Source organism: Hippopotamus amphibius, chromosome 4 (assembly GCF_030028045.1).
Source record: "Hippopotamus amphibius kiboko isolate mHipAmp2 chromosome 4, mHipAmp2.hap2, whole genome shotgun sequence".
Lineage (NCBI taxonomy): Eukaryota > Metazoa > Chordata > Mammalia > Artiodactyla > Hippopotamidae > Hippopotamus > Hippopotamus amphibius.
In genome coordinates, this window is record NC_080189.1 from 49,505,534 (window position 1) to 49,529,386 (window position 23,853).

The following is a 23,853-nucleotide window of genomic DNA, read 5'->3' on the forward strand; positions in this document are numbered from 1 at the left end:
GATCCCACGTGCCACGGAGCAACTGAGCCCGTGAGCCGCAACTACTGAAGCTCACACGCCTAGAGCCCATGCTCCGCAACAAGAGAAGCCACCTCGATGAGGAACCTGCACACCACAATGAAGAGTAACCCCCTCTCACTGCAACTAGAGAAAGCCCATGTGCAGCAATTAAGACCCAACACAGCACATAAATTAATCTAAAACAATAAAAATTAAAAACTAAAAAATTATTTTAAAAAATGCGAGTCAATTTAGGTTTGAGAAGAGAAATGGGAACTAAAAGTTCTTCCTAAGCACGTGAAAAAGAGTACAGAAGGCATATGAAATACAACATATTGCAGGATTAAGTGAATGACTTAACTAGAACACAAGATGCATGCTAAGGGTAGAAGAAATGCAGCTAAAAACAGGTTGAAGGGCAGATGTGCCAGATCTGTCATATGGTTTACCACAATGAGCCTAACAGTTCTTGAACAATAATAACACAGTGAAATGGTCCTTAGCAAGGTTAATCTGGCAAAAGTATACTGAGCACACTTGAAAGTAGAAACAAATAATCGGGGGCAGCACAACATGGTGGATTGGAGTCACACCACAATTTGCTCCTCAGCTCCAGCACAAATAACCCTGAGGAACTTATCTTCTCCAGGGCTCAGAGGACTACTGAGAAATGAGGGAAGTGTTCATAACACAGCAGGCTCTCAATGGATGTCCCCTCATCTCTTGCCATGACTCAAAAAACCCTGATATACTGCTACTGTAATTCATGATGTGAAAGTGGCAATGTGAAGAGAGAGAAAGGAAGAGAGTAAATTAAAAAAATATTTCAAAGATGATTCAAGAACAGCGAAAAAAGGGCACGAAAACAACAAAAGTTAGAGATGATAAAACACTTCTACAAAAGTTTAAGCAAATCAATTTAAAGGAGTATGGTTAAGTTCTTCTGTAAGCAAACAATACACTACTTAAATGGAGTCAAGGTTTTCATCAAAAGATTTATGCATTCACTGATACAGTCAAGGAACTTCATAGAGAATTACAACTTAAAAAAGAGTTTACTCTAGGTTCATACTCCACTCCTCTACCATCAAAGATGCAATAAATCCTCTGCAAATAGTATAAGGGTAAGAAAAGGAGTAATAAGCAGCTTTGATTCCTCATGGGGGAAACTGGAGGCGAGGTAAACAGATTACAGGAACATGGACAAAACAGCTACAATTAGGTTGTTTGGCAAATCAGAAGACTGAACTCTTGACTTAGAGAAGATTCTTAACTTTGTATTCACAATGCATACCTCCCTCCTGCAAGTATCCTTGTTTAGAATTCAGGAGGTCCATGAACTCAGATGAAAAAAAAATTTTACAAAAACTAACTTCTAACTGAAATTTAGCATTTTCTTCAATTAAGGATGTAGGCAAAAAAACAAAGTAACAGTTGCAGTACCTTTAACTTTGTCACTCACAAAAATTATAGCTACACTCAAGAAACCTTCCATTAATCATTTATAAGTATATACAAATGTTACTCTTCTATTCTTAAAAAGGAAGCAGATCATCTAGAAATATGAAATGATGATTTACAAAAATCACCAGTCAGGTACCTAATGTTAAACAACATTTTGAAGTAGTTTTACTTTTAAAATATTTTTTTAAGCTCTTTACTGGAATATAATTGCTTTACACTCTTGTGCTAAAATAATCTTTATTTAAATTTTTTCTCTGGTAATAGTTAATAAAGTACCTCCCACCATTATTTTTATCATTATTTGCCATTGTGCTTTTGCTTTATTATCTTCTTTACTCTTCCTTTTTTTCACATTTCTAGTAAGGGACTTACATAGAACATCTGAAATAGTATGAAAATGATAAATAATTCTAAATAGTGGTTTTGGAATGACATGAAAAAGTAAGATACTTTATATCAAGTTTCTAAATAAATTTAAATTGGTAGGGTTTTTAATCCTAAATTACTTCATACTAAAAGTTATTTTTAATATATATATTTTTATAATACTAGGGAGCTAGTTACTTAAAAAAAACTATGAGTTTTTATTCACACATATGTTCAATAAATATTTATTGAGTATCTAATATGTAGCAGGCACTGCTATCCAGGCACTAGAGATTTAGGAATAACCAAAACACAAAAATTCCAGCCCACAGGAAGTCTGTATCTAGAGCAAGGAAAATGGACAAGAAACAAAGTAAGTAAAATACACATTCTTTTAGATGGTGATACCTCCATTTTTTCATTTGCTCACTTAAGTAATGCTTAGTGATCACTTGGTTCATTCCAGGCACTATCTGGATATAGGTTCCAATCATGAACAAAAAGGACTTAGTCCTAACCCTGCAGAGGAGTGTGGTAGGAGTGAGGGTCCTGAGAAACACTGGAGCATTAAGCAAGTTGCTGAAGTAGGAAATAGAAATTCTTATAAATACAGTCTTTAGAAATAATATAAAACTACAGTGTCACTAGCAGGAAAATCAAGAGTAACTCAAGAAGACAGGAAGTAGAAAGCAAACTGGCCTACTTCTATCGCATTCCTGACAGGGCAGGGTATTAACTGACAATAAAACTGCTGATCCCAGTGCATTTCTTTTACCAAATGTTTTTATAAGTAAATGCTATAAATTATGTTTGCCCCATTAATTTGTTTACTCATTCAACAAATATTTAACTTCAAATATCAGGCACTGTACTAGAGGCTACAAATACACTGGTGAATAAAACAGACATGATATGATCCCTGTTCTTCATGGACCTTACAATTAAGCAAAGGCAGTTGTTAGAGAAATAAGCATAGAAATAAATATTATTTACAAATTATAGTAAGTGTTATGAAATAAAAGTATAGCACCCAGGTGTAAGTTTATAGAGGCACCTAATTTAGACTGAGAGGTCAAAGAAAGCCTCTCTGAAGAAGAACCATTTAATCTGAGACTTAAAGGATAAGTCAAGAGTGGTAGGAATAGTTAAATATTTAGAGGAAAATAACAGGAATTATGGGATATACTTGAAAAAATACTACTGGGGGGAGAGAGAAGGGAATTACAGTTAAACAGATAAAATAAGATGGCTATAGGGCCTCCTAGGTGGTGCAGTGTTTGAGAATCCGCCTGCCAATTCAGGGGACACAGGTTTGATCCTTGCTCCAGGAAGATCCCACATGCCACAGAGCAACTAAGCCTGTGTGCCACAACTACTGAGCCTGCGCTTTAGAGCCCATAAGCCACAACTATTGAGCCCATGTGCTGCAACTACTGAAGCCCACGCACCTAGAGCCCATGCTCCGCAACAAGAGAAGCCACAGCAATGAGGAGCCCACGCACCACAACAAAGAGTCGTCCCCTCTCACTGCAACTAAAAGAAAGCCCATGCACAGCAAAAAATTAAAATAAAAAAAAAAAAAATACGATGGCTACAAAGTAAAATCTGTTGATTGCTGGGTGAGAAGTACAACCGAGTTCATTACATTATTCTCTTCTTATTCATGTTTAAATTGGTCTAGGACTTCCCTGGTGGTCCAGTGGTTAAGACTCTGAGCTTCCACTGCAGAGGCCATGGGTTCAATCCCTGGTTGGGGAACTAAGATCCTGCATGCTGCATGGCATGGCCAAAAATAAAAAAATCCTTCTTTAAAAAAAAAAAAAGTTAGCAAAGAATTGTAGGCAAGAATATTCCTGGCAAAGTACGTGAATAAGGGCCCTGAAACAAGAAAGCAATCTGTGAGTTGTAAGGCCTAAGTAACTATAACAGTTCTCAAACTGTGGTCCCCAGACCAGTAGCATCAGGAACTTGTCAGATATGCAAATCTCAAGCCCCACCCCAGATCTACAAATCAGAAACTCCGGGAATGGAAGCCAGAAATCTGTGTTTTAACAAATAATACAGGTGATTCTGATTCATGCTCAAGACTGAGAACTACTACTGAGAGAAATTCTACAAAAGAGTCAGACAAGAAACTGTGGCTTAAAATGGGACTAGAGAGGCCAGTCATATAAAATATGATAAACTATGTTAAGAATTATGGCAGGAATTCCCTGGTGGTCCAATGGTTAGGATTCTGTGTTTTCACTGACAAGGGCACAGGTTCAATTCCTGGTTGGGAAACTAAGATCCCACAAGCCACATGGAGCAGCCAAAAAAAAAAGAATTTTGGCTTTTATCCTAAATGCACTAATGCATGGGAGGCCAATTAAGGAGCTTCAAGCAAGGAAAGGATCAGCTTTACATTTTTAAAGGTTACCCTGCCTGTGGTTTGAATAACCTTTTACTTCAGTCAAACACAGAGGAGGACCGTGACCTCATGGCAGAGTAGGAAGTACGGCCTTCGTCCAACAATCCCAAGGAATTAAATCCTGACAACAATCGGTGAGCTCAGAAGTAGATCTATACCCATGAGATGACTGAGCCCCAACTGACACGCTGATTGCACTCTTGCAAGATGTCTAAAGTAAAGAGGACCCAGTTAAGCCACACCTGGATTCCTGACTCACAGAAACTGTCAGATAACAAATACTGTTTTAAGCCACTACATTTTCAGGTAATCTGCTATGCAGCATAATTAATACAGTCACTATATTGTTTTCTGTTTGTGATTTCAGCCATTTATAACACAACAAAATGTACAAATGGTTATAATTGTTCAGCACTATCTTTCACTGTCATATATGAATTTTATAAATGTATATAAAATACATATATACAAATTATATGTATTTTATAAATGTAAAATATATAAAGTATCTTGACTGCTTCTCTTTAGCATTAGCTATTAACTCCAAGCACAAAATACACTTAGAGCCAAGTTTCTTACCAAAAATTGTTAAAGTACATCCATATTTCAAAAAGTTGTCTTAGGCATTTGGAATATATATTTTGTCAACTTCCTGTCAAATCTGATTAGGTCATCATTGTTTTAACTTTGAAATACACTTGACCAAAACTCATACCAGAAATAAAGAATCATTTTCTTACTCTTCATTTGTGCTATTGCTTTAATTAGCTTTAATGCACTGTTTATTTGCAGGGATCTTTTTCAACCCACTTGTCATCATTTTGTGTTACCACACACTGAAGGGGGCAGGGGAGGGAGGATGAGAGGGCAAGGGAGAGAGAATACAAGTAACATTTGAACACAATAGGCTGACAACCTGGGGGTGGGGGGAGATTGCAAACAACCTTGAGTTCAATTCTATTCTTAATCAGTTTCCTTCTCTTAGTGATATGGCTCTAGCAGTTCTGAAGATGTGGGATACTGGAATCAGCAACAAGAGTCAATGTATTGACACTGGGCACAGGATTCGAACTGTGAAAAAGGTGTACAAACAGGAATTAAGGCAGGCAACGGGAATTCCCTGGCAGTCCAGGGGTTAGGACTCTGCTCTTCCACTGCTGGGGCCCAGATCTGATCCCTGCTCAGAGAACTAAGATTCTTCAAGCTGCGTGACGCAGCCAAGAAAAAACAGGAACAACAACACACCAACATCCTTATCCTGATAATCTTTCTCTGTAGCGAGATAAAATTACTGTAATAACTTCTATTAAAAATGCCTTTAGGGCTTCCCTGGTGGTGCAGTGGTTAAGAATCCGCCTGCCTTATGATCCAGTAATCCCACTACTGGGCATATACCCAAAGAAAACCATAATCCCAAAAGAAACTTGTACCATAATGTTTATTGCAGCACTATTTACAATAGCCAGGACATGGAAGCAACCGAAATGCCCAGCAACAAATGAATGGATAAAGAAGATGTGGCATATATATACAATGGAATATTACTCAGCTATAAAAAGGGATGAGATGGAGCTATATGTAATGAGGTGGATAGAACTACAGTCTGTCATACAGAGTGAAGTAAGTCAGAAAGAAAAAGACAAATATTGTATGCTAACTCACATATACGGAATCTAAAAATGGTACTGATGAACTCAGTGACAAGAACAAGGATGCAGGTGCAGAGAATGGACTGGAGAACTCGAGGTTTGTGGGGGGCGGGGGGTGAAGGGGAAGCTAGGACGAAGTGAGAGAGTAGCACAGACATATATATACTACCAACTGTAAAATAGATAGTCAGTGGGAAGTTGCTGTATAACAAAGGGAGTCCAACTCGAGGATGGAAGATGTCTTAGAGGACTGGGGCGGGGAGGGTGGGGGGGGACTCGAGTGGGGGGGAGTCAAGGAAGGGAGGGAATACGGGGATATGTGTATAAAAACAGTTGATTGAACTTGGTGTACCCCCCAAAAAATAATAAATAAATAAATAAAATTTAAAAAAAAAAAAAAAAAAGATGGAACCAGAACCCAGTCCCAAAAAAAAAAAGAATCCGCCTGCCAATGCAGTGAACACAGGTTCGATCCCTGGCTGAGGAAGATCCCACATGCCGCAGAGCAACTGAGCGCGTGTGCCACAATTACCGAAGCCTATGAGCTGAGAGCCTGTGCTCCGCAACAAGAGAAGCCACCACAATAAGAAGCCCGAGCACTGCAATGAAGAGTAGCCCTCGATCTCTGCCTGCGCGCAGCAATGAAGACCGAATGCAGCCAATAAATTTTTTAAAAAATTAAGTAACTTAAAAAGAAGGATTAAAATCATTAAAAAACAAATGCCTTAAAAAAAAAAGAAAAGGAAGGTAAGGAAGAACCAGTGTGCAGTTGGACTAGAACTCATGATATCTAAAACACAAACCTTTCCCAGCTCTGGCACTGAAAGGATCTAGAAGTAATAAGCACACCTAAAGGCCTGTATTTTGGGTTCTAAATACCAATTCCCACCAATAAGCAACCAGAACTCCTTGGAGAAGTAATTTCAGAATTGGACCAGAGCTTCTTCATTGCAAAAACTGGCCAGCTCCAAAGATGAGGGAATAAAGGTATGAGAATACCCTGCAGTGCTAGAAAAAAATTAAGTGCTGAAAAAACCAACAATATCCTTTTGATATTGGGGCAGATCAGGAACCAGCTTGAAGGTGTTCCCACTGACCCAATCTGGGACTATGTGAACATCAAAAAAAAAATCTTAATCCACTGAGTAAAAAGAGTTCATACTAATGACTACCAAGTAGGAAGATGGTATGTATTAAGATTAGATACACAGATAAACACAGACACCCAAATATAAATTAAAAATACAGAGACAGCATCAAGATGGCAGAGTAGGAGGACGTGCGCTCACTCCCTCTTGCAAGAGCACCGAATTACAACTAACTGCTGAACAATCATCGACAGAAAGACACTGGAACTCACCAAAAGAGACACCCCACATCCAGAGACAAAGGAGAAGCTGCAATGAGATGGTAGGAGGGGCGCAATCGTGTTAAAATCAAATCCCATAAAAGTTGGGTCGGTGACTCACAAACTGGAAAGCAGTTATACCGCAGAAGTCCACCACTATAGTGAGGGTTCTGAGCCGCACGTCAGGCTTCCCAACATGGGAGTCCAGCAATGGGAGGAGGAATCCCCAGAGAATCAGACTTTGAAAGCCAGCGGGATTTGATTGCAGGACCTCCACAGGACTGGGGGAAACAGAGACTCCACTCTTGGAGGGTACACAAAATAGTGTGCTCACCAGGACCCAGGGGGAAGGAGCAGTGACCCCATAGGAGACTGAATCTACCTGCTGGTGTTGGGGGGTTGCCTGTGAAGGTGGGGGGCAGCTGTGGCTCACTGAGGAGATGGGGGCACTGGCAGCAGGGGTTCTGGGAAGTGCTCATTGGCATGAGCCCTCCCAGAGTCCACCATTAGCCCCACCAAAGAGCCTGTGGGCTCCAGTGCTTAGGTGGCCTCAGGCCAAACAACCAACAGGGTGGGAACACAGTCCCACCCATTGGCAGACAAGCAGATTAAAGTGTCACTGAGCTCCACCCACCCAGCCCAACCCACCATCAGTCCCATCAGGAAGCACCCATGAGCCTCCTAGATAGCTTCCTTTACAAGAGGGCAGACAGCAGTATCAAGCAGTATCAGCAATATTTCGTCTTGTGGAACTGAAAATCACAGCCACAGAAAGAGAGAGAAAATGAAAAGGCAAAGGACTTTGTACCAGATGAAGGGACAGGATAACACTCCATTAAAAAAAAAAACAACTAAATGAAGAGGAGATAGGCACCCTTACAGAAAAAGAATTCAGAATAATGATGGTGAAGATGATCCAGGACTTTGAAAAAAGACTGGATGCGAAGATTGAAAAGTTTACCAAAGACCTAGAAGAATTAAAGAGCAAACAGAGATACGCAACATAATAACTGAAATGAAAAATACACTAGAAGGAACCAATAGCAGATTAACTGAGGCAGAAGGATGAATAAGTGAGCTGGAAGACAGAATGGTGATAATCACTGATGCGGAAAAGAATAAAGAAATAAGAATGAAAAGAACTGAAGACAGCCTAAGAGACCTCTGGGACAACGTTAAACACACCAACATTTGCGTTATCGGGGTCCCAGAAGGAGAAGAGAGAGAGAAAGGACGTGAGAAAATACTGGAAGAGATTCTAGTTGAAAACTTCCCTAACATGGGAGAGGAAATAGCTACCCAAGTCCAGGAAGTGCAGAGAGTCCCAGGCAGGATAAACCCAAGGAGAAACACGCCAAGACATATAGTAGTCAAATGGACAAAAATTAAAGACAGAGAAAAGTTATTGAAAGCAACAAGGGAAAAACGACAAATAACATACAAGGGAACTCCCATAAGGTTAACAGCTGATTTCTCAGCAGAAACTCTGCAAGCCAGAAGGGAGTGGCATGATATATTTAAAGTGATGAAAGGGGAGTACCTACAACCAAGAATACTCTACCCAGCAAGGATCTCATTCAGATTCGATGGAGAAATCAAAAGCTTTACAGACAAGCAACAGCTAAGAGAATTCAGCACCACCAAACCAGCCCTACAACAAATGCTAAAGGAACTTCTTTAAGCAGGAAACAGATGAAAAGGACCTACAAAAACAAAACAATTAAGAAAATGGTAATAGGAACATACATATTGATAATCACCTTGAATGTAAATGGACTAAATCCACCAACCAAAAGACGCAGACTGGCTGAATGGATACAAAAACAAGACCCATATATATGCTGTCTCACTTCAGACCTAGGGACACATACAGACTGAAAGTGAGGGGATGGAAAAAGATATTTCTTGCAAATGGAAATCAAAAGAAAGCTGAAGTAGCAATACTCATATCAGACAAAATAGACTTTAAAATAAAAAATGTTACAAGAGACCAGAAAGGACATTACATAAAGATCAAGAGATCAATCCAAGAAGAAGAGATAACAATTATAAATATATATGCACCCAATATAGGAGCACCTCAATACATAAGGCAAATGCTAACAACTATGAAAGAGGAAACTGAGAGTGACACAATCATAGTGGGGGATGTTAACACCTCACTTACACCAATGGACAGATCACCCACACAGAAAATTAATAAGGAAACACAAGCTTTAAATGACACAATAAACCAGCTTGATTTAATAGATATCTATAGGACATTACATCCAAAAACAGCAGATTACATGTTCTTCTCAAGTGTACATGGAACATTCTCCAGGAGAGATCACATTTTGGGTCATAAATCAAGCGTTGCTAAATTCAAGAAAATTGAAATCACATCGAGCATCTTTTCTGACCACAACACTATGAGATGAGAAATCAATTACTGGAAAAAAAATTGTAAAAAACACAAACACATGGAGGCTAAACAATACGCTACTAAATAACCAAGAGGTCACTAAAGAAATCAAAGAGGAAATCAAAAAATACCTAGAGACAAATGACAATGAAAACACAACGATCCAAAACCTATGGGATGCAGCAAAGGCAGTTCTAAGAGGGAAGTTTACAGAGATACAATCCTACCTCAAGAAACAAGAAACATCCCAAATAAACAATCTAACCTTACACCTAAAGAAACTAGAGAAAGAAGAGTAAACAAAACCCAAAGTTAGTAGACAAACTGGGACATTTGTAGAGACATGGATGGACCTAGAGACTGTCATACAGAGTGAAATGAGTCAGAAAGAGGAAAACAAATATCGTATATTAACACATATACGTGGACTATAGAAACATGGTACAAATCAACCGGTTTGCAAGGCAGAAATAGAAACACAGATGTAGAGAACAAACATGGACACCAAGTGGGGAAAGTGGGGAGGGTTGGGGGGAAATGAATTGGGAGATTGGGATACCAAATTGTACACTCTAAATATATGCTGTTTATTGTCTGTTAACTGTATCTCAATAAAAGTTCGTTAAAAAAAAAAAAATTACAGTTGGCCCTCCACATCTGCCAATGCAAAGCCAGCCAATGCAGAACCCATGGATACTCAGGGCCTATGGTACTACACCATTTTTTAAGTGACTACAGCATCCTTGGAGGGGGTCCTGGAACCAATCCCAAGGATACGAAGGGATGACTGTACATACATACATACATATACACTATGATATGAAAAATATTTTTGGTCTTGTCCCCAGTTCCTGGAACAGATCTTCTAAAACTTCTGGAAATTCCTAAATGATAGAAATGTCTTTTGTCATTGATAACAAGCCCCTTTAGACCTTACTTGATTTATGCTAACAAGGTGACTCCTGGTTGGCCCTCAAATCGGTAAGGAAGCAGCTGGTCACCAGAAACACTAAGCATGTGATTAATTTTAGCACCACCAACCACCCCGACACCTACAGGGGATGGGAAGGAGGGTGGAAATTGAGTTAAGCCACTTGGCCAATGATTTAATCAATTGTGCCTATGTACTGAGACCCCATATTAAAACTCTTAATTAAGCAAGGTCTGGAAAGCTTCAGATGGTGAACATGTCAATGTGCTAGGAGGGTGTGGTCCCTGGAGAGGGCATGGAAGCTATGAAGCACCCCCACCCTGCCCTATGCAACTTTTCCATTTGGCTGTTCCTGAGTTGTACCCTTTATAATAAGCTTTATAATAAAATATAATCATAAATATAGTGCTTTCCTGAGTTCTGTGAATTATTCTAGCAAAATATTGGGGGGGGGGGTGTGAAGGGGAGATCTGGAAGCTGAGCCCTTAATTTGTATCTGCACTAACTCTGGGTATAGTTGGTATCAGAACTGAACTGAATTGTAGTGTACCCAGTTGCTGTCAGATAATTGTTGCTGGAACATAAATGAGGACAAAGGAAGGTTCTTCCTTATACTAAAATGCCAAGGGACAAATAAGGAGGAAGTGATGAAGTTGAAAAAAATCACAATTTTTTAACTATCACAGTAATGCCATCCAACCTTGAGATCAATTTAGCACTCTGAATAGTTCTTTTACCATGCATGATTTTTAGTATCATCACTGGTTATTTGGAAAACTACTGATTGTTTCCCTCAGTTCTGTACATCTTCCAAATGCTGACACATTCACGAAACATTTTTTTTAAATCACAGTCTTAGTATTACCATCCATCTCTTTAGAAAAGTCTATAGGAGCTGGGAAGTATCAAGCTCATAGTAGTAGATACAAAATTTCCAAAATTCTAGTTTTTACTTAAAAGCTTGAATTTTATCATTGGCAACAAATACTATCAACTGTTTTTCCTTAAAGTAACAGGCTCAATTCCCTATGTGCCAAATACCCTAGTATGAATAACCAAATTCTTTCTATTAGTCATTGTTTAAAACAGAAACGATATGCCACGAAAAAAGAGGCTAGCTCAGCTTAGAACTCAATCATACAGTTCTTTACCTTTAAAGGTACTTTAATGCCATTTTACTTCATTAGGCAAGAGTACTTTTGGAGATAATATCCATTTCATCACACAGAATATTAAAAACACATGTACCCCAGGGTCAAGCTTCAATAAAATTAATATTTTACTATTTCATCATCTTCAGTGAAACTGGCTTTTTGTTTTTTTTAAACTGTGAATGCATGGTTAGGATGAATACAGTAACTACTGGTACAGTTTGGTGCCACTGCCTTGATTCAATACTAGTACACCGGAAGTTCTCCCACCATTGCTTTTACACCAACAGTGCAAATGTAACACAGTAAGGAAAAAAGCAAATATTGTAATATCACGAAAACTGTTTTATCTTTGTAGACCTTTTAAGGGGATGGGGACCAGACCATACTGTGAGAAATACTGCACTACAGCATATTTTATATTATAAATGTATGCACTGTCTGAATGTTAGTTTATGCTACAAATCATTAAACAACTAAAATGTTTCCTATTACAAAAGAAAATCAGATAAATACATTAGGTATAATTTTAAATTTGTTTACTGTTCTCCTAAATTTGAACACTGTAAAATTTCTTTGTTAAATACAAACTATGTAACAAAAATCAAACTAAGTTTCAACACTTAAACATTTCTACTATCAAAATAACATATTTTAAAATATTATTTAACTAAAAACGTTTTCCACCCAGAAGTCTTAACATCTGTTGGTCTTTTCTTTATTCATTTAACTTTTTTAAAAAAAGCACCCTCACATAACTGTAAAATGTGTGTCCCTTCATAAAGCTGTATTATCATTCACTGTCATTATGAAACTTTTTTTTAAGTACGTTGTTCAATACCTTCTCCCTGGAGAGGTTTTCCACATACGAAGTTAGACCATTTATCTCCTTGTCTTTCTCTGCCAACTGAAGCTGAAGAGAGAAAGAAACTATTATTAATTTTCATTATCTACTCTCTCCTTATCCTTCAAGAGTTAGTTTATACCATTCTATCAAAATAATTCCTATTACCATATCCATGTATTTTCCTTGGTTCTTATTCTTTGACATCTCTGAATTACTCGTCATTATTATGAACTTTCCTTACTCTTAAAACTTATCCCCTGGTTTATGTGAAACTGCACCAACACAATTACACATAAAGGTATTCTCCAAAGTTTCTTCTTTGGCTTCTTCTCTCTACAGTCTCTGAAAATTCCCTTTCCTCTCTTCCTTCAACTATCATGCTCATATGAATAAGTCACAAATATTAACTTATGTGCCACACTCTTTCTTTCCCAAGATCCAAAGCTGCCTTTTTAATTGACGGGTAAACATGTTTTCACTGCTGTCTTTCTGCATTATAAGGGCAAAATATCCCAAACCTACTTTTCTACTTTTTTAAAAAAAATTTACTTATTTATTGGCTGTGTTGGGTCTTCACTGCTGCTGCGCAGGCTTTCTCTAGTGGTGGCGAGAGGGGGCTACACTTCTTTCTGGTGGGTAGGCTTCTCTTGTTGCGCACAGGCTTCAGTAGTTGTGACACGTGGGCTCAACAGTTGTGGCTCATGGGCTCTAGAGCTCAGGCTCAGTAGTTGCAGTATGTGGGCTTAGTTGCTCTGCAGCATGTGGGATCTTCCCGGACCAGGGCTCGAACCCATGTACCCTGCATTCGCAGGTGGATTCTTAACCACTGCACTACCAGGGAAGCCCCAGCCTACTAATTTCCTTCTCTAACATTTTTACAAATATCATTTACCATTCGGGCTTGTTTGTTGCCCAGTGTTACATTGGCAAAAATAATTTCCATTAACTAAGACTGTATTGCTTACTCTGCAGTATTTCATTTAGGATCACAAGTAACACATTTTGGTGATAAATTTTAAAACCTTTACATAAATTTTTAAAATTACTGATGCTATCTTATTTCATTCCCCCCCCCCCCCAAAAACACCAAGGCCCTAGAATAATTTTACAAACACATTCATATTTAAGTGAACAAGGATTATGAAATGATCACCACTCACCTTTTACTGAACGTGATTTAAAGATACAATTTTAATAACCATCTGAATCCGCAAAATGAAAGCCACAACCGCAATGCATAATGGGGATCCATTTTCTCAGTTCATGGTTAATGAACTTTAGTCAGTGTAACTAATACACAGAACATTTTTATCTACACACGAAAACAGTATCCCAATTACTCATGTTTAAACTTAACATTAGATTGACACAATTATAGACAGCACATTTTCAAAAGTATCAGGTATTATGCCTCAAGTTATACGAAGAGTAAACTTACTTTGTAATTGTCCTCTACTTCAGCAAGTTCTAGTTTTACATTTTCAGCAATTTTCACTTGTTCTTTCCACTTCAGCTCCATTTTTGCAAGTTCATCAGCATATTTAATGCATTTTGTTTTCTCATCCTAAATGAAATTAGTATAATTACCGAAAGATTTTAAATCCACATACAGCCAATATCTATACAAACACACTTGTGCTGAATATGTATTATATAATACTGTTGCAAAGGTATAGAAATTGAAATAACCAAAATGTTGTCAGTAGAAATTGGATAAATCATTTTATAGCTATACAATGGAACAGAATAAACTCACTGAAAAAGAACAAAGTGATCTACAAACTAAGGAAAAATGCCAAGATACATTAAATGAAAATATCAAGTTGCAAAAACAAAATATATAGTATAATCCCATTTTTTGCTTTAAAATCTGTGTAACACAGTTTTATATGATGTCCATATATCAACAGTATATGTAGAAAAACATAAAAAAAGAAAAATTATTTTGGTTTTTTTTGGTTTTTTTTTTTTGGCCGCACCACGCAGCTTGTGGGATCTTAGTTCCCTACCAGGGATTGAACCTAGGCCCTCATTGGTGAAAGCTTGGAGTCCTAACCACTGGACAACCAGGGAATTCCATAAACCAAAATATTAATAGCCCTTATATCTGGTGATCGAGACCATAATGGTACTTTTTTTTTTTTTACCACCTTTATTATTTCTATAATGCCATAAGATTTCACAATTACCTTTTTTGCAAAGGAGGTAATAAAAATCACATATAATGCCACTGTTTCCAGATATTAATAATTAAAACTCTGGGATTACCTGAGCAAGATAATCTCTAGATGGATTTCTTATATACCGCTCTTCTCTACAATCCAGAATGTTAAAAGGAAGGAGTTTTACAACATGACGAGGGACTTCACTGACAGTCCAGTGGTCAAGATTCTGCATTTCCACTGCAGAGGGCAAGGGTTCATTCGATCCCTGGTCAGGAAACCAAGATCCCACATGCCGTATGGCACTCTCCCCACTCCATCCAAAAAAATGACGAAAAGGTAAATTGGCCAATTTCATTTTGAATGTTTTGCTCAAGGAAAAAAATTTTAAATATGCTTTATGCTGGGAATTCCCTGGCGGCCCACTGGTAGGGTTCCATGCTTCCACTGCAGGGGGCACGAGTTCAATCCCTGGTCAGGGAACTAAGATCCCACAGGACGTGCAGTACGGACAATAAAAAAAATTTTAATAGTTAAAAAAAAAATATGCTTTATGTTTTGAGAAATTCAATGGAAAAAAAGTCTTTTTAACAAATAATGCTGGATCAACTGAATATCCTTACTATAAAAAAACTTAAAATGGTTAACAGGCCTAAAAGAATCTAAGACTACAAAATTTCTAGAAAACAAGAAAAAACATTACAAGTTGGATTACTAAATTTTTTCTTACATCATAAAAAGAACAACACATAAAGAATAAATTGGTAATTTGTACTTCAACAAAACTAAAACTTTTTCTAAAAACACCATTAAGAGAATAAAAAAGGTAAGTCACAGACTGGGAGAAAATATTCACCACACACATCAGATAAAGGACTTGTATCTGGAATAAAGAACACTTACAACTCAATAATAAGATGAACCCTATTTTTTAAATGGCAAAAGACTAACTCTCACAATAAAAACGAATGAACTACCAATAACAAGCAACAACAAAAATAAACCTCATAATAACTGTGCCGAAAGGGGACAGGAAAAGAAGAGCACACCATATGATTCCATTTATAGAAACTGTACAAAAGGCAGGCTAATGTATAGTGGCAGAAAGCAAGCCAATGGTTTCCCAGGAATCGGGAGAGAGGGAGGGTGAACTGCAAATGGGTACAAAAAAGCTAATGGGGTAACGGAAATGTGCGTTGGCTTGACATTGCGATAGTTCCACAACTATATATATAGCAAAACTGAACAAACTACAGACCTTAAATAAAAGCAGTTTACTGAATTTCACTGTACTATATAGCACAGTTGTTAAAAAACAAAACAAAACAAAAGCAAACCTTGAGGAAGTTTTTACCTTGAAAGAACATTCCATCTTCCTTTCAATAATACTATATAATGAGATTTTTAAAAAATATTCATCCAAAATTGTTTTATACTTACTGAAAAATAGTTTAGTCCCTTATAAACAACTACTTTGACCTCAAGGGTAAAATTGTTCTAATCAACCCTCTACAGAAGGATCTCCTGAAGCAACAAAAATGTTCAGTTTAAAGTCTGATTAAAGGATTACATTAAACTAATATTAAGACACATATAAAGTATTCCAAGTTAATTACTATAGTAACATTGAGCTAATATATGAACTTCATCCTATGGCTCTAAAAATTATTCCTCTCCCCTCCACATGAACAGAGACAAACACACACACAAACACATATTTAACTGAACACAAAACACCTTCTCCTCTCTTCCCCAAATCAGGTACAAATGAGAAAGCATTTCCCTTTGTCCTTTACTCCAAGAGTGAACACTACTAGGAAGTTGCAAAACTTAAATGTTTGAATAATACAGTTTAATATAATCAAAATAAATACTATCGTAAAGGCAACCACTCATTTGGATAACATTCCTTTTTTCCACTTTACAAATCTAGTCACTTTAGGATGTGGTGACAGTCTTTGCTATTATTACAGTAAGTGCAAAAAAGAGTACTTCCTTTCATGCAGTTCAAACATTTTTCATGTATCCTTATAAGAAGAAGACAGACAATATCCAACCCCAACTTCAATTAATCACTTGCCCAAGAGAAGGACATTGTGGGAACAGAGAACAATTTTAGGATCATGATCCCCACCCCCATCCCACCCCAATGCAGCTTGTGGGATCTTAGTTCCCCGAACAGGGATGGAACCCAGGTCCACGGCAGTGAAAGCACTGAGTCCTAACCACTGGACCACCTGGGAATTCCCAAGGATCATGATTTTATACACATGCCTATATGAAAAGGTATACAGAACAACCCCCACTTATTATCTCAAAAGTGAAACTAAATATCAGTATATGGGTATAAAAAAGAAACCCTGGGATATCCATCAATCAAAACAATAAAGATAAGCTAAGCCATTACATTTGATAGATCTTTCCCTTACAAGGGAGCTAGCTTACCTGCAAAAGTTGTTTACATTTATTATACTTTTCTGTTTTGTCAGCAATTTCTTTGGTCATTTCAGAGAACTGTCCCTTAGTTAGATTTTCAAAATCTGTCTCAGCTATAACAAGGCAGAAAATAAGATTATCAAAAATTATTCTGCTCCTTATATTATCTTCCTGGTCAGAATAACTTGAGGGTCAGTATACTGTGAAATATAATAAATGGAATACTAAAGGGGAGAAACATCTATTTTAAAACATCTTTCAAAAACATCTATTCATATACTAAATAAAGAAGGACAATATAAACATTAGACGAGAATTTTTTTAAATGTCAGTTTGGCCAGAACCAAATTCACATTCAATAATGAAAAAATCAGGTTTTTTTAACTAGCTAAAAATAGTTCTAAAATGGCACAAAAATTGTTCTCTATCTACTTAACAGATAGGATATATATACTCTTTGAAAATACATTTTAAATCATTTTTCTAGTCCTTCACTACTATTCACTTAAGTCTTTATTAAGTCAATATAACTAATACCTTTCTTAGTACTACAGAGGATATATAGAAACGGAAGGCAGCAGTTCCATTCAGATCCTGTTCTACAGCAGCTGAATCTAAATATTTAATATATAGGAAACTTACAATACATTTAAAAAGTCTAAAACACCAACTGCCCCACACACTACACAATTAAATATACTTTTTACATACTCCAGTATTTATTTTCATTATTGACAAATCTTTAACATAAGGTAAAAAAAAAAAAACAAACTAGGACAAGTGAAAACCTAGAGTTAATTTTCATGTTGTTTATATATTCACTATGTCTCGCTAATTTGTTCTGTAAGTTATCAAACAAATAAAATATTTAATTTATCCACCAACAGGTACACTAATGAGGAAAGTACCCTAAAGACCCAAAGAAGCAAAAACAAAACAAAACAAAAACAAAAAAAGGCAGGACACAGAGAAACATGAATAGAACTAAAGGGATTTTTAAGTTTTCCCCCACAGAACTGTACAATTAAAGTGCCATAAATGGTTCAAAATTCCACATAGTGGAATAGCAATTAAAAATTCTTTTCCTATAAACCAAATACTATAAGCATTTGCACTTACAAACACCGGCTCACTTAATTAACACTTGTGAACATGCTCATGAAGATAAATACTAGTTTATTATTATAAACTAGTGTGAACATTATAAATGTTAGGGTTCACACACATTTTGTATATTCACCACACGCATGACTTACGTTTAGACCTATACTCTCCCTTTCCCTCAATCCCACACTTTATAAGCTCCCTAAAATTCTTAAACATGGAACAGGCAGTATGAATGAGTATAAATACTTTTCACAGCAGGACACTTTATACAAAAAGTCTGAAAGATTTCTACCTGTAGGATCTGGTGGCTTTTCATCAAGAGTAGAGGCAGCAGTAGTTGGGTCTGTATTTATTGAGGCATCATTCACTTTCTGCTGACTCCCAATTTTCTTTGTGAAGACACTATTGTTATTAGCCTATTCAAAATGTTAATTATCAATTGTTAAATGAGTTACATTTCCCTCCTTCAGTAACCTTGTATCATATAAATAAATCCTGAAAAGTCCACAAAGCTGCTGCTGCTGTCTTAAAGGTCAACAAAGACTAAAGTTACACACATCACTTTACTAACTGACCTAAATGTTACAAAAAGAGAACATTTTATTTCTCCAACAAATAAAAATTTCAAATTTTTAAAAAATTATCACTACAATATTAGGCCAATAATGTGAAATCAAGCAGAGAGAAACTAATATTCAAAGGATATAATATTATAAATTTGATTTGTAAACAAAAATATTGATAAAGGAATTATTTTACTATGATGAATTCAATTATACTTACTGATTGGTCTGAAAGTTTATTTATTTGTTTTTGGAGCCTCTGGCATTCCTTGAATTTTTCTTTATAATGATCTGCTGCCATCTGAAGACGAAGTTTCAGATCTTCAACTTCTCTTCTCAGTTCATGTTCCAGTGTATCAGTCTTTTCCTAAAAGAGAAATAAACTCTTCCTCTAAGAGGAACATAAAAATCTCATATCTCATTATGGTAGTAGTAAGTCCAACTTTATTTTCACTTTTTTCTGACTCAATTTTTATTTGTTTTGGAGTTTTGGCTACAGAGTCACATTAGCTCTCCTAATAAATCTAGCTTTAAATTCCTAGGACTAAGGTTCATTTTAAAAACAAAAAAACCCCCTAGAAAACAGTAATTTACCTCCTGAGAACCAAACATTACCCTGTTAACCATAATACCATTTTATTCAGCTAGTAAATAAGAAATTCCAAACAAAGCAATATATACCTCATACTAGAAAGTTTAACAATAATAGGGCAGCTTTTACGAACCATTAGGAATTTGCTTACAGAAGTTTTTCTTAAAGCTTGTATTAATTTCAGCCCAAGAAGTTACAATGACTAAACAAAATGAATGGAAATTTAAAATTCTGTGACCAGGAATCTGACCTCAATTATTTTAACATAACTCATTCTCTTTCATAAGCTTACAGTGAATTTTTGATCAAAATGGAAATTCAAAATTAACCCAATTTACCTGGTCTTTTTTCACAGCACTTAGTTTAAGCTCTGCCACTGCATCAGCTAACTGCTTTTTTACTTTCTCATTTTCCAAGCGTGTAGTATGTAGATCTGCCATTGTCTTGTCCCGCACATTTACAGCATCACTAAGTTCTTTAGCCAGAAAGACAGCTTCTTGCCGAGTTGCCTGAACCTGTTCCTCTGCTTTACGAAGCTGTTCCTTTAAAGAAACTGTATCTTCCTAAAGAAAGGCAGATAAATATATTTGTAATTAAATCATTCGTGCAAAAAACAGAGCAGAAACAATGTCTATTTCTATTTCAACAGATCTAAAATTTCAAATTAAATATTGCTTTCCTATTCATGAGATGAAGTATGTAAGTCTATAAAACATTTAAGATGTGACTTTGTTTTAGAGATCCCCATATAACAACCCTATGCATTGGGTATCTCTACTACCACTATATACTTGACAAAACTGAAGTACAGGATGTCAGGCAACAAAACCAATGCTTAAAGTCTTAGCTAAATACAGACTCAAATGGAAGCTTCTGCCCCCTAGAATCTTTCCAGCTAGAACTACTGACCCTCATTTTATGATAACCAATAAAAATAATTACAAAAACTTCTTTATAATTCCAAAAATTCTAGTTATAAAAATGTTTCCTATGATCTGCCCTAAAACATATCCAATATAATATTAATATACCATTACATATCATTATGAAAACCACAGCACAGATTTAGAACTTAGTTCTAAAAGCAAAATACTGATATGCAAATAGCAAACATGAGGCCCTGGCAAAAAGAAAAATAATTAGCACTTCTTACCAAAACCTAAAAGTATCTTTAAAAAGTTAAAACTGCCATGATAAAATTATTTCCTTTAATATTAAAGATATTAGGGTTTCCCTGGTGGCACAGTGGTTAAGAATCCGCCTGCCAATGCAGGGGACACAGGTTTGAGCCCTAGACAGGAAGGTCCCACATGCTGCAGAGCAACTAAGCCTATGCGCCACAACTATTGAGCCTGCGCTCTAGAGCCCGAGAGCCACAACCATTGAGCCCATGTGCCGCATCTACTGAAGCCCATGCACCTAGAGCCCATGCTCCGCAACAAGAGAAGCCACCACAATAAGAAGCCTGTGCACTGCAATAAAGAGTAGCCTCCGCTCTCCACAAGTACAGAAACAAAGCAACAAAGACCCAATGCAGCCAGTAAATAAAAAATTAATTAAATATATTAAAGACATTATAAGCTCAATAAATCTAGTTTATTCAACATTCGTATTTTATCTCTATACTAGACATAATGTAAACTCAGAAAAAATGCAACCCATTCTTGGTTTTTAAATTGTTCGCTCCTTAGAAGGAAATGTAAATAATTATTTACATAATGCTGGGGTAAAGAAAATCTTTCTAAGTATAACATTAATATATATCAATGTTATCAGTTTCTATATGTCAGAAGGGAAATAGCAAAAAAGTGAACTAGAAGAAAATTATTTGTAATGTATTCAAAAATGTGTAATAATACTGTGATATATATTTCCTAATCAATAAGAAATGGAAAAATTTTAAACCATAAGAAAAAAAATTCCAAAGATGAAAAAAATCTGGAGAAAGTCATGAACACGAAATTTCTTTAAAATAAATGCTTATTATGCATAGAAAAAAAAATTCAACTCATCAATAGTCAAATAAAGAAGGGAAAACAAGTACCATTCATCCTCTTTCAAACTTACAAAGATTGGAAAAAAAAAGTAATACTCTAATATTTGGATGGTTTAGGAAAATTAGCACATTTACAAACGTGTGGGCTCATATAATCTATAAGTGGTATAAGCATTTTTATCTGATTTTTGAAACACTCATCAACACCTTTAAAAAGCACATGGACCTTATGACTTCCCTAGTGGCAGAGTGGTTTAAGAATCCACCTGCCAATGCAGGGGACACAGATTCGATCCCTGGTCTGGGAAGATCCCACGTGCCACAGAACAACTAAGCCCATGTGCCACAACTAATGAGCCCGAGTGCCACAACTACTGAAGCCCTCAAGCCTAGAGCCTGTGCTCCACAATAAGAGAAGCCACCACAAGGAGAAGCCTGCACACTGCAATGAAGAGTAGCCCCAGCTTGCCCAAACTAGAGAAAGCCCATGAGCAGCAACAAAGACCCAACTGAACCAATTAATTAAAAAAAAAAAAAAAAAAAAAAGCATGACTCGATCTATCAATTTTATTTTCATGAGTTTCTAATTATTCAAGGGTATGGACATAGGTTGTTTTGCAGGGATCCAGTAAAATATTAAGATTATGAAAAATTATTAAAAAATCAAAAAATCAAAAAATCAAAAACAATATGAGAATTTATTATAAATAAACTGTGATATATTCTTCACACAATGAAAGTCTATGCAACAATTACTAGCAGCAGTATATGTCACACACTGTTGATATATTAATTTTTTTGAAAGACAATTTGAAAATAACTATGAAAATTTAAACATTCAACCTGGCAACTGCACTTTGAGGAATTTATTCTACACGTTTGTACATGTACCTAGATACCTGTACAAGAATGTTTACTGCATCATGCTTATAATATGTAATGACTGTACACAACTAAAAACAATTACATACTACATAGCTGTTAAATAAAAGGAGAGACACTACAAAGCTGGGGTTTTTTCTTTTGCTTTTTTTTTGGTCACGCAGCTTGCAGGATCTTAATTCCAGTCCCCCAGCAATGGAAGCTCAGAGTCCTAACCACTGGACGGCCAGGGAAATCCCTACCAATGCTGTTCTAATGAATGAGGAAGATATGTATGTATACTCATACTGCAAGATGTCTAGACATGCCATAAATTTTTTAAAAGTTTTGCTAACACTATATATTCTCATTTTTGCTAAAATATAAATATTAGATGTACATTCACAGATTTCTAGGAAAATTAAAAATTCTATAATGACATCTGGGAAATGATAAAGGTTACTTTTACCTGTACCCTCACATACTACTCAAATTTTTACTCAAATTTTTTTATAACCATGATTTTGTATTGCTTTTATAATTTTTTAAAAAGTTTTTAACAATAAGGAGTCACTTTCTCCAGGTATTTCTATACCTACGCTTTCCTCACAGAAGTATCATCTTATTAAATAACAAATAAATAATCAAACATACTTTTCATCTTCCCATTTGCATCTGCTACTTTCAATACCCTAAAAAGTAACCTGGGTCTTAAACATTAATTCTAAATTATCGTGCACATCGGATGTTTTAGGTGTTGCATTAATTATACCTGAGTATATTTATTAGCAAACTACTGAAAAACATGCAATACTCCATTCATAAAAGTTAATAAATAAATCAAGCTAAATCTACACAATGTAGTATTACACACCCACTTAAAAATATTAGAAAGATCTCTATGAACTGCTAGGGAATGATTTCCAGTCTATATTGTTCAATGAAAGCAAGTAAAGTGAAAAAAAAGTATAAATAGTATGGCACTTTTTTTAAAGAAATAAGGGAACAGAGAAGGGTGTGTGTGCACACACACACATGCACTGAGCTTATTTTTGCTAAAACAAACGTAAGAATAATAAACTGGAAACTAATGAAAATGTTTACCTACGGGTACAGGTAAGAAAGGAGTTTTTTAGGGAGGAATAGTTTTTTCATTTTGACTTCTGAATGATACAACCATTTTACATATTCAAAAAAAATAAAGGAAAAGGTGAGGAGAATAAGAAACAAGAAACTGAACTGTATTACAAATTCATAAGTATGTTAAAAAAATTAATTCAAGTAACTTTTGAACATGGTACTCTATACATCCTTAGTGAAATATATTCTAAGATAAAAGAGTTGGAAGAGATCTTAATTTTATTTTTTGGAAGTGGCAATGACATAAGAATTCTGAAACTACTGGCGTGCACAGCTGGCCAGAAAACATAAATAGATAAAATGTTTTGGAAACAAGGGTTCTCACACTGGGAGAAGCAATACATAAATATGGAATGGAGGAAGAGCCCTAGGAGGTACTGAATTTGATTTGGAGATATCAATATAAATTTAAGACTAAAATGTCTG

At 36.0% G+C, this 23,853-nt stretch overlaps 1 protein-coding gene across 2 annotated transcripts in view; it reads right to left on the minus strand.

The window, feature by feature from the left end:
* The window catches only part of TAX1BP1 (Tax1 binding protein 1), an 82,060-nt gene that overhangs the window by 16,900 nt on the left and 41,307 nt on the right, over positions 1-23,853 (minus strand). For both annotated transcript variants that reach the window (XM_057733612.1, XM_057733611.1), the window contains exons 9-14: positions 19,769-19,993; positions 19,059-19,205; positions 18,568-18,691; positions 17,178-17,281; positions 14,009-14,134; positions 12,565-12,636 (exon numbers count right to left, since the gene is read on the minus strand). In XM_057733612.1, the coding sequence (XP_057589595.1) occupies positions 12,565-12,636; positions 14,009-14,134; positions 17,178-17,281; positions 18,568-18,691; positions 19,059-19,205; positions 19,769-19,993 (798 nt within the window). The remainder of the gene's footprint in view (positions 1-12,564; positions 12,637-14,008; positions 14,135-17,177; positions 17,282-18,567; positions 18,692-19,058; positions 19,206-19,768; positions 19,994-23,853) is intronic.